This window comes from Netta rufina (assembly GCF_964035555.1).
Source record: "Netta rufina genome assembly, chromosome: 4".
Taxonomy (NCBI): Eukaryota; Metazoa; Chordata; class Aves; order Anseriformes; family Anatidae; genus Netta; species Netta rufina.
The window spans coordinates 49,472,782-49,485,625 of NC_140127.1; the positions used below are offsets into that span (position 1 = coordinate 49,472,782).

Sequence of the window (12,844 nt, forward strand, 5' to 3'; positions counted from 1 at the left end):
CATGCATTATTTGTACCCATTGATTTTATTACCAGAGTTGACCCTTAATGTAACCATTTTTCATACTTTTTTTTTTTTTTTCAACGAGGAAGCCTAGACATTGTTAATCTCTTGTGTCATCTCAGGTTTTTACTTCCAATTTGCAGCAGACTACAACTCCTAGCCTCAAAATGCATAATCTTGTACTTTGAACTGTTAGATTTCATTGCCTGGTGACAGGACGAGGGGGAATGGGCTTAAGTTGAGCCAGGGGAGTTTTAGGTTAGATGTTAGGAAGAACTTCTTCACTGAAAGGGTTGTGAGGCACTGGAACAGGCTGCCCAGGGAAGTGGTGGAGTCACCATCCCTGGAAGTCTTCAAAAGACGTTTAGATGTAGAGCTTAGGGAAATGGTTTAGTGGGGACTGTTAGCGTTAGGTCAGAGGTTGGACTCGATGATCTTGAGGTCTCTTCCAACCTAGAAAATTCTGTGATTCTGTGATTCTGTGATCCCATGAAACTGTTAAGATTTTCATCCCATGTATGTTTTTCCAATGCTAAAAGTAATCCAGCTGTCCCTTCTGTTTTTCTCTGTGTTAGTAATGTTTCACAGCCTTGTGACAGCACCAGATTTGGCACTGTTTGGTACCCAAATCTGCACTATGTGTACACTTGTGCCCACACAGTATGGTTTTACCAAGCTCCAGTTAAAATCTTTTCTTTTTGTATGCCTGTTACCTTGCCATCTACTTCTGGAAGTTTCTTAGGTATATTACAATACTTCTAATCCTAATCTTTCCTCTGTTAAGTATGTTTATTTCCTATGTTAAATATGTTTTTTAGTTAATACTAAGCTAAATCTATGTGAGTTGTAATTAATTTGTTCTGTCTAGAAAACAGGTTACATATCAGTTTGACATGGTATTCTTTGATAAATGTACTTTATCCTATTTTCCTCTAGAATGTAATGTGGTTTTGTTTTTTTTTTTGAATGCTTGTCCTGAAGTTTTTCATACTGCTGTCATCAGACTAGTAAGGTAGTTATTTTTCACCATTTCTTAAATATAAATATTTTTGTTTTTTGATCTACTTGATGTGGTAGGTTTAGTAGGAGTCTTACCACTGGCTATTTGTTTTATGTGCAACTTGTTTCGGAACTTGCTTTGCTTTACCTGATTTAAACTGCTTTTTATTAGTTCTAATATGGTAACCTTGCTGAAATGACCTCATCGTCATTGGTCATTTCCCACTGCACTGTGGCGTGAAACCCAGGGCAGAATAGTTGACTTATTTCCTGGGTCATGTCTTGATCATTGCATACTTCCAACAGACAACAAACATTCATTCCCTTTCTTCTTTCATCTATCTGTATAACTTTCATGGTTTATCAAATTTCCTTTACAAGCTCTAAACAAGCCTGGCTTCTTTCCCTGTGTTTCCTAGTGCCTAAATCTAATCTTATAGGATTTCCTTTGTTTCTTTCATTGTTTTAATTTGAATTAATTTGGTTTAAACTCAGTTAAAACTATACCATGATAACTTCCTTAATTTTTTTCTTCTTTAAATGGTTTCTTCATATACAAGCCTCGCTGGTCTTCATGGGTAAATCTAAAACAGTCCCAGTGACTATTTATAGAGAAAATCTGATTTTTGCACCCAGTAGTGTTTGGGTGACCACTTTCATTTGCCTTTGTTTTTTTTTTTTTTTTTTATTCTGTGTCTTGGAATTTCATGTTCCTGATTGAGACAGTTTTCGTGAATTAAACATTATCCCAGAAATCCCTGTATGTAGTGATGTGCAACCCTGGTAATACTGTAATTACAGAAATTACTGTAATACCCTGATAGAATTGTTTTTGCCATCCTTTCCCAAGTGACACAATTAGATTCTATTCTATCCCTGTTACCTCTCTTTTTTATCCTGAGTTTATCAGATCTCTAATGTGCAGAGCTGCCTCAGCACGCTCGCTTGCAGTGTTTCCTGGTTGAGAACTGGCTCTTCAGTAGTGAGGCTGGTACCTAGTCCATCGTGTTTCTGTGACATCCAGACTTCCTTCCTCCTGTAACATCCAGTTTCATTCCCTACGCTATTTTAATGGTAAAGGTTACTTCTTAGGCAGCACGGAATCTCAGTGTTTGTGCAAGAAAGGTTATCAGTACTTTTAAATCCCGTAGGGGAGGTTGAGGTCATACTTCTCTTTCTTCCCACAATTTGGAATTAAAAGATGACCAACTGCAGTGTAACACAGTCCTCGTGAGTCAGACCCCTGTGCCCACGCAGAGATTTGGACTCTGTGTAGGTGTAGGGTCGCAGAGTATGACCACAACGGAGCATGAAGGGGAGGTGGGAGCAAGACAAGGCAGCCTTGCTGCAGTCCCTTCTGCCTGTAGTTGCCATCTCCTGCCTCTGAATCTCTGGATTTGCTTTAGGAGAACAAAGGAAGAGTTGGTACATGAAGATGTAGTTGTCATCCGTCTCCTTTTGATTTCGTAGGAGTTGTGTACTACATAGCAAGACAAAAGGACTTGAAGCAGCAGAGGGGCTGGTTGGGGTGGGATTAGATTAAATTTAGTCTGGTTTTGGCTTTGTGCTGAAATCTCCCCCTGTGAGCAAGCAGCAGGGAAGGTGGTGAGGATTTAGGCCTCAGAAGAAGTAATTTATTTGCTGAGTACCACCAATGACTTTCTTAAATTCCTTTCCTCATCTACTGGAATAGTTATATGCATCTAACAGCTGTCCAGGGAGATTTCTGTGTAGAAATTGGCTGGAGCTTTTGAACCCTGGATCTGAGCAGTTCCATGGATATTGTAAATATTACAAATGAGATGCTGGACTCTTCGATGCCAGCAAGTTTTGTTAATGACTTACTAAGGTCAGGATTTCACTTACATTTACATGTGTTGGACCTTCTCTTGGTGGTACTCCGAGGGTGGGAAAGTATTTCAGTGTTTATCTAAAATGGTGCTGAGCTGATCCTAGGCTGATCCAGCAATGCATCTGGATTCACTTTCGCAAGGAACAACATGGAACAAAACTCCCAAAATTATTTTGAAAAATTGAAATCAGCAGTCTTGAAACATTTTCACTGTTGTGTGTGAGGCAACTTCATGTTTTCTCAATTGAAGCAAGTTATCAGTTTTTGAATATGCTGCTATATATCATGAATGCTAAAGGTAATAATGCAGTCATTATCAAAGGTATGCTGCAAGGCCTCATGGGCTGACATTTTCAAATCACCATGTAAATCTGCCTGACACAGCTTTAAAAGAAATAAAACAAGACTGAAAGCTCCAGTGTTTAGTCTAAAAACACACATGGCAGTGGTTGCTATTTTAGCCTATGCGGACTAACCGTAGAAGCCTTTTGTCAGCTCTCGGGCCTACTGAGCGGTGTCAGCTTGATTTGTGTGTTAATTTGCTGACTTTTCGGTTTGATGCTCTCCGTTAAAATTCACATAAAGACCTTGTGTGTTTTTGTTTTATTTAGCAGCTTTCCCTAATCTAAATGCTCCTCCAAAGACTGCCTGTGGTATCACTGAAGCTAAGAGAAAGTGCTTTCAGCATCAGTTCGCTGCTGGAGTCATTCATTCCCCACTTACATGATTCTGAAAGGATGGTGGCAGATGGAGATGTTTGTAAACTGATGAAATAACCAAATGCACAGAAGAAACACAGTATATGTGTTTCTTCTTACGAGATTTTTCCTTTATGGAAAAATACCAAATAAAATGATCAGAGTGGTGTAAGGCATGAAACACCTAGCATCAGTTCAGCCTAGTGCCTTCCTGGCACCGAAGCTTGTTCTGTTTAAGGATTCTCGTCACTCCGTCTCATGTGTCCCTGCTCTTTAGCTCTGGTTTACTTGAGGAAGATGACTTGTTACTGGCGGAGGCTGCCAGAAACCAGGAAACAGCCCTGGCCTGGACTGTGGTCTAGACTTGCTATTAGGATGGTGTTTTGACACTGTTTTTCCTTGTGTGTTGATGGTGTGTGATCACCTACCATGATTTTCCTAGGTTAGATGAAACGTTACAGACTTTTCTCTTTGAGCCTGAGCTCACAGGGGCATTAGTGTCCCCTTCTCCCTGGAACAGGTGAAATGTCTCTTCTAAAATACAAATTGAACAGCTCAGATGATATTTTAATGTTAGATGGAGTAACTGCTGATCCTGTAGTGTTTCTGTGGCCTGAATGACACCCCTTATGTGCTTTTGTTAAGGAGAGATTCACAGGCCAATGTAGGGGTACAGGAATTTCTCTTCAGATAATGGGTGAAATCAGGATTCATTTACTGCATCTGATAAGCCACGATATGTGTATGAAGCATTCTGACCTATTTCTGCCATCTAAAGCTCCCAGTGAATGCAACGAGCCCAGGATGTGGCCCATAATGGAGAAAGGCTCTAAAGTTCTCTATAACTGATTCTCTACTGCTTAAAAATCTAGGTTCACATGAGGCTTTACAGTAATTGCTACCACTAAATGCTGTGTCTTGTTTTCCTGTCCACAGGTAGAGTCACCCCAGAACAACTCAGCTCATACATTCAGCTTTTCAAAAATAATCTCAAAGCTTTGGAGAACCATTGTGGTCTTCTACAGCTTGTGCTGGCCACAGTCCAGACTTTGAAACACCCCCAGATTTCCAAGTGGGACAACTTCCTAGCCTTTGAGAGATTACTTCTGCAAGTAAGTACTATGTCAACTATTTTTTTTTTTTTGCTTGAGTAAAAACGTTATATTTTTATAAAATTCCCATTGAATTCTCTAGGTTGTATTTTTTTTTTTTATGAAGTTTGTAGGATGTCCTGTTAAAAAGCTGTTCTTTATTGTTAAAATGAAAAAGGAATGGGAACTTACACAGTTAACCTTTATAGTTTTATCTAGGAGCAATTCTAGAAACAAAAGGCTAAACATTAAAGGGCAAGTACATAAACAATCCGAATTGGGTGATGGTTTTATATCTATATGAAATGTAAAGATTATACAAATTTTAGCACTGAGTAGGATGATGATGATAATTACTATCTGCCTGAAGACACATCTTGAAGGTAATATGTCAAATCAAATGCAGAGAAGACTGTTTATTACTATGTGAGTGTAAAGCTTGTGTAATTTACTAAGCTGATGTAAACACAGTAGCAAATTCCATGCACATGAGAGTGAGATTTCTTTTGCTCACAGACATCATCTCCTCTCTGTTTCTCCCACTACTGCGTTTTTTATGGCATCCTGTTGGTGGCCACAGCAATATTGACATAGCCTTTTGTATCACACTTGGATTTCTCTCGGGAAATTAAGAGCTAGTGGTATTTTGAACTCTATCCTAGTAACCTTTGGAGATGTACTGTACAAAGGAGGAGTTTTTCAAAGAACCTAATAGAGGTAATCTTTGCAAAATTAAGGAAAAGCTCAACGCTTTCCTCCCTGAGCAGTTTCTCCTGCAGTTGTGTTGCAGGAACCATTTTCTGGAATTTTAGCAAAAGGGAAGTCCTCACAAGATAACTTATAATTAAGTTAGAGTCAGCCTTAAGTAAGTGAAATGTATCATGTAGAATTCAACAAAAAACAGGTATTTCTTTGGGATAGATTAACTGCCTTTGTCTAAATGTTGCAAACAAACCAACAACCCAACCTTCCATGTGATTTCTGACAGCAGTACATAATTTCTGATTCAATAAGAAGACTCAGACCATGCCTTATAGCTTTGTAGTCAGTGAACATTTGGGACATGCGGGGGAGAAACATGCACAACTTTATTACCAAGTTCTTATCTATGCTAATAAAATAAATAAATAAATAAATAAATAAAACAACTATCCTCCTTTGCAAAGACTGAAATATTTTTAAGTAACATATACAACCTTGTTTATTTAAAAAAACAAACAAACAAACAAAAAAAACATATCAGGTAAAAGACATCATTGCAGCCATTCTTTGTTTTGTCTGGATGGTAGAGCATGGGACTGACAGCCCACAGTCCCCTTCTTTCTCTTGCAGTAACTCATGTCACCTAGCTGTCTTTTTGCAGAAGCTGTGTATGTTCCATCCATTCCAGCCTAGTGTTAGAATCAAAATAAAGCTGCAAGCTCAGCATTGTTTTCACAACAGCAGGCAACTGCCTATAAAAAACATGCCTCAAATCAGCAGGGAGTGGGAAAAACAGAGGTAAAAAACAACCAAACTATATGTTTCATAAAAAAAGAAATGTATAACAAACGTTCTTGTAATTGTACACAGCTTTAGATTATACCCACTGCCTTCCACACATCATATTAAGGTAAAGTATGTTAGCCAAAGCAAACCTTCTAGGCTAACATAATTGTTGCTTAAGAATATGCTCATTTTCAGTAGTTCAAGCAACAATTATTTTGAAATACGCAATGTGCACAGCATGTATCCTTTTACTGACTATTCTGAAGATGGAGTCTGAGATGCATTATCTGTTTCTGAGAGCATGGCCTGTCCCTGATCTGCTGACAGAGTCTTGTAGGAAGAGCAAAATACTGAGAGTCCCAGAAGACCTCAGAGATTTTCTTTATTTAAAAAAAAAAAAGAGGAAAGAAAAAGAAAACTATAATATTATATTGTGAATGGTTGGTACATAGCAGTCCACACTAAATTTAACATCGTGGTAGCCTATTCCAGCAGGATTACTGAGAAATTCTTTAGTAGAACTGTTATGTTTCAGACATTCTAAAATAATAAATTTTAAAAGAATCTTCAATATGAAGGAATTGTTTCAACATGTAAGTAGTGCTGTTGCTATCCTATGTTGGAACCATGTAGAAGACAACTGTTTATGAGAGATCTACTGGGAGAAATATTATTAGACTTTGGGCAATATAGGAATTCTAGATTTTTCCCTTATGGATGCATGCCAGACTTCAGCTGATGCCAAAGAAGATAAGCCAGTATAAACAGCCAGTGGTAGGATTCTCAGATTTCCCCCCAAAATACATTTGCATGTTTTTGGAATTTCTCTAATTACTGAACCTCTGTGATTGGCCTCCCAATTCTTTGCTTAGTCTACATTGTGCTTTTCAAAAAAAAAAAAACAAAAACAAATAAACATAAAACATACACACTGCTGACATTAAAGTTTTAGTTTTACACTGAGTAACCTCTTCCATTTCCCTTCTCTTTTGAACACCTTCTTGATTCTTCATCACATTCAGTGGATGTTACAGGTACTCAGTTCTAAACATGGCCTAGCACATGTAGAAAGTAACCTACTTCTGATATTTTACCATAATTAAAAATCTGTAACTGCATTTTTAGATCTGTGATGTCTTGTACATATCTACATGCTTATTATGGAGTGGTCGGAGTGGTCTTCTCCTTAACTGGGATGGATGAATGATGTGAAAGCAAATTTAGATTTTGATGGGGTTATGGCCTTAACCTCAAGGGAAAGTAATTCATGTGCTGGGTTAAGAGTATTGCATCAGGATGTTCCATCCTGTCAATCACATTTTTCTGTGTTCTGCTGCTCAATCTTGCACATTATGGAGCTCTACCCAGAAGTGTAAAATGTTTTGTGACTTAAAACAATATGCTTCATTTACCAAGAAGGTATAGTATCTTCCTTTTCTTGATTTTTTTTTTCTTTTTTTTTTCTGCATAGTATTTTCCTTTTCTTAAGGTTTTCCTTCCTCCCACATACTTCCTATGTGACTACATTGTTTTCCTTCAAGTGAGGATTCAAACTTCAGGGAGATAATAGAAAGTAAGAAATAGTGTTGTCATTTCATGGTTTTCAGCTCTGTTCAGCTATATCCCCTGTTCTCCTCAAAATTATGACTTTCATGGAGGTTTATTAAGCAGTAGAGGCCCATGAAATACAACAGCCAAGAAGAGGAGCTCTCTTTGGAGTTGAAAAAAAAAAATGTGAGAGTAAAAATATTTTTGTTCATCATTTTTAGCATATATCACTCACGCGTGCACTGAGCAGGGATTTCCACCTGCACATTCAGTATAAAAGTACCCAGCAGCACCAGACAGTGTGAGTGGGGGCATGATGTGCCCCAGGGGAAGTGCAGGTCCTCTGTAAAGGGAATTGCTCTGAAAGTCCCCCAGTGGGATGCTGCCTCTTCGAACTGGCAGCATGCTTCTGGCATAATCTTGTTGTCAAGATTTAAGAGTAAAGTGTCTAATGGAATACGAGAAATGTATTTACCCCCAAAGAAAAAAGACCCTCTCCAAGCAATGTGAAATTCTACTACTATCCTCTGCAACGAGACAGAAGAAGGAGGATTTAATTTAATTTGAAGTTTCTGTAAATTGTCATGAGCAAAGACATTCTACCATGATAAAAACTTGACTCTTAGTACTGTCATTTCTGCAAGGCAGCAAATTCTGCCAACAGGTCTGTCAGTTGGCACTATGTGCCAAACAAACATGTTGTACATCTAGTCCTTAGCTAATTGCCTCCTGCACGTCTTTAAATACAAACCTTTCCATTAAGCTGAGTGGATTTAAATTGCCAGTTCTTGTGTGTACCGTTTGGATCCCACAGTAGAAAGTTCTGATGTAGATGCCTACATAATTGTTGCTTTCCATAACATATAATGAGTAGTAAGAACTAAGACTGAAAGAAAAATGTCTTCTGCAGTATTATTGGTATTCCTTGCTATATTCTTTACAAGCAACTCATACTTTATCAGGCAAGTTTTTGTTCCAGGTCTGTTGAAAGCAAAATGCTATTTTGACCAGAAAAGAGTGAGGAAGGGGGTGTTTCTTCTTTAGGATGAGGACATTCTGGTTTTTGAGACGTCTGGCTAAAATTCATTTTAAAACTGCAAATGTACCAGAACTATTACATTAAAACAACTGCATTGTTCAAAATAAGGACGAGATTACCAAATTCTTTATTGTTTGTCATTATAGTGTTGGGGAGGGGATTGTTGCTTCTTGGGGCTTTTTTGGCAGAAAGATGATGTACCTGCTGACCAGCAGCTCACAGTTTACTGGGGAATTAAATAACTTCAGTACTTAGGGGGACACTGCAAAATGTTCAAATTTTCATTTTGTAGGTAAAAAAGCAGAGCGTAAACTGGGGACTACATTGCGTTGGTTGGCTAACTTTATGGTTCACACCCAGCTAAAATTCTTTCAGCTTTCACCTCTTTGAATTGTTTAACTTCTCAGAATTAAAGCCCTTTGAATTGGGACCAATTCCCCTCCAAACTTTGACTCCTTTCATTGTCTGAGGTGAGTGCTTTCCTGAGCTGGCCAGTGGTCACGTAGCATCTCCCAGCTATGGCACCAGAAATGTATTCAGTGAGTTTGGAAATGATGTGTTTCTAGCAGGACAGCATTGATGACACTGGTTTGACATGAATATGCGCGCAACCACCTCCTGTTCCTCTTGGACTTGACCTTTTGTTCAGCCTAACTAGTTCAATAGCGTGTTACTGTTATATCTCTAGTCTCTGTCAGGAATGTTGACTGCTTAGAGAAATAGATAGAGCATTGTAATGTCAATTTGCAAGCAATGATTTGATTAGATCTTACAAGATGGGCTGTGACATTACTATATCAAATTCATTCTTAAGCATGAATTCAGTACAGAATGTGAGATATCTATCAAAGATATTAACTTCTAAAGTTAACTTTTTTGTTTTTAAAGGATGAGTTGCAATTTTTTTTATTTAGATAACAGTTTATTTTGTTTGTTTTTCAAATCTGTTCTATCATAGGAAAGAAAATGTAATGATATAGCAAAAGTATCCGGAGTTTTTACTAGCTTCTGTTGATATAATAAGTAAGTCAAACATTCTGATGGTTGAAGCTACATGTGCATGGAGAGCTTCTGACAGGATAATATTTTCATGTTTAAATGTTAAATAAAGTTAGATTTGTTTAATTATAGTTCTATTTTCTCTTTTGGTGCTGTAAAATTTGTCAGAAGATTTGTTTTTTGTCCATAGTGTCATGAGAAACAGAAAATACAGACTTGTTTTTAAGAGAAACAGAAACTCTATGCCAGATGGTCATTCCAATGTTTTTATTTTTCTGTTGGCTTAAAGTGGTTATGAGGTTAATAAAATGACATCACTTTTTCTCCGATGAATATTAGAGTGCAAACTCAGAAAAGAGGAGTGGAAAAAAACGGCAATACAGCTGAATATTTGAAATTGCAGTTAGTGTTTCAGTAGCAAGATGTAATAGCTTGGGCGTTGATAACCATTCTGTCTTGTGCCTTGATTTTTTTTTACTGTCTTTTACAAATGCAGTGTAGACAAGATGCATTACTTAATCAAGGATGACATTATTATTTACTTGCACTTTTGGATATTGCACAATATGATAGGTGGTGTTCAAATATGCATGCCTGCATGGGACCCTGTGCCAAGAGATTTGGAAGCTGTAAGACATCTTGCAGAATTTCCCTGCCCAGAACTCACTGGAGGTTTCAGACCTCTAGACTTCTCTAGATGGTAGTTTGACTCTAAACTGGTGTAAACCAAAAGCTTAAGCATAGGCTTCAGGGCTGCCGAAGCAAGCAGATTGATGCAGAGCAGAGAGGAAATAGAAAAGCTTTTGGATTAATTGCTCTTGCTCTGCAAAAGTGATTCATAGTTCAGCTGTAGTGGGAGCTTTATTTCTGCATTGAATAGATTAAGATCAGTAGCATTCCTTGTTATTATTATTTATATTGCTTTAGTCTACATGTAATTTATAATTATGTAGCTCAACTCAGCTCAATAAATTGTCCTTCTGGTGGCCTACAATGTTGGTCGATAAATCTTTTTAGAAGAGATATTTAACAGCATTTGGAAAGAGGATCCATGACATTAGCTGTCTGTAATTAGAGATATTATTCAAAGGGAGAAAAAAAAAAAACACATAGTCAATTCATAACATAAAGCTACATATGGAATGAATTGCCTTGGTGGGAGTCTTGCATAGTGCCACGTTGATAGCAAAGGTCATCCCCTGGAATTTGGTACTTTTTTGATGAGATTGCAGTTTGGACACTGATACCAATTGTGTCTTACACAGCTAAAGGATCAAATATAATTTGTTGATAACTTCTGAAGAGAAAACAGTCTTTCAGCATATACCCGCTTAAGCCTCCAAATTATTTACAGTAAGTTCTTACTGCACCATCTGTTTGCTAGGCTTATTCCATTTAAACTGGGAGTCAATTGTAGAACATGTAAGCTTATTTGGATTCTGCCTGTATACATGGGATATTTTTAACTTTCACAGAATCACAGAATCACAGAATTTTTCTAGGTTGGAAGAGACCTCGTTCTACATAAAATTCATGGTCTCACTTAAATGCTGTAATATACAAGCCCCAGAATAGTGTTTCTGCCTCCTATGCCTCAGTTCATTTCTTTTACTTGTTCAATGTCTTTAGTGTTCATGATACCATAAGTTGTTTTTAACAAAAAATCTTTTTTTTTTTTTTTCTATGCATTTTTTTTAAAACAGAAACCCAAGTTCTTGGAAAGAACTCAGGGCTACAGCAATATGGGTAAATCAGTGGCCTGAGTTTGTGGAAATGACAAGCAGTTTGGAGTGTATCTGGGTTTGTGCATCACGCTTGGTATTCTATAGCGGAGGACTTCGTTGCTTACATGTTCTGTGTTCCTGGGGAGGTCAGCTACGGACTGCTTCCCAAGCTTGATGTGCCACAATTAAGACAGTCCATCTAGTTGTGTTCAGAATGTATGTATCCTTAGGTATTTTTATATGTATATTTTTATATATAATTATTTGTAATTATATAAAATACTTTATAAAATATTGTATCATTTATATCATATACTTCTAGTCACACTAGCTTTCTGTGGGTAGAATGTTCTTATCAGACCACTTTGCAAACAAAAAAAAATACAGGTAGGAATTGTTTTAACATTAAATCCTTTTAGAGTTTCTACTGACACAATGTATTAATCAACTGAAAGAAAACTGTTTAAAGTTTTTCAAGCTCTGGCTGACAGGGGGTTAAAATATCTTAAGTGGGGTTACCATATCACATGGGAGTTAAGAATATCTTTTTGTATTCTTGTCACAGAAATGTGTTTGTGTTTGGTCTGAAAAATTGCAAAGTATTGCCACTGTGGCTCTCATTTAAAGAGCAAAAACCTCCCTTCCTCATCTTCTGAAAGAGCAAATATTTTATATGCAGATAAGAGTCATGTGAGAACTCTAAAATTAGCATTTAATAAAGAAGTGGCTTTCTTAAGTGAATAAACGTCCACACCAATAAAACTTAAAAAGCCTAGTGGGGAGAGGAGGCTAAGCATGCTAAGTCAATGGGAACTGTTAAGTTAATGTTCTATGTACAAAGACAAAACACTTGATATAAAAGATGGATAATTGTGCTCTGGGATGCAAAGCTTCTGCTGTGTACTCCCCCTAAGGCCTTGCTTTGCAGTTTTGTTCATTATGACACCCATGCTTTTGGATAAAAAGATTTGTTAGGTGCGTTTTTCCCACTCGGCTTGTTACAGTCTAGGTTAGAAAATCAGGTTTTCTTTTTAAGATTATTTCTTAGCTAATAACTGGATTTGGTCCCTACTATGGGTTCAGAGCAGGACTGCATTTTTTACCTTTGGGTTTTGTCTGTTCTCACTAATTACGTTATAGTCTTCAAGGAAATAAGTGTTGACTTATTCTTACAGTCCAGGTGAAATGAACACCAAAGCACACAGCATCTTGTTGTTAGACCTTTTCTCATAGGACCTGCTTATTGTTGTGGTTGCTATCTCAAGGGCAATATGCAATCTGTCAAATCTCTTATCTGCAAACCAGCTTGATAGTGCCAGCACTACAACTCTCTGGCTTTGAGCGAGATTACATTAGTCTGTCCCCTTAGTTTTCCTCATTTTTTTTTGGAGGATATACTTGAT

General features: G+C 37.4%; 1 protein-coding gene across 1 annotated transcript in view; it reads left to right on the forward strand.

Moving 5' to 3' along the window:
* The window catches only part of SCFD2 (sec1 family domain containing 2), a 193,692-nt gene that overhangs the window by 52,128 nt on the left and 128,720 nt on the right, over positions 1 to 12,844 (forward strand). Inside the window, exon 4 of the mRNA XM_084285891.1 lies at positions 4,489 to 4,664. Within this exon, the coding sequence (XP_084142017.1) occupies positions 4,489 to 4,664 (176 nt within the window). The remainder of the gene's footprint in view (positions 1 to 4,488; positions 4,665 to 12,844) is intronic.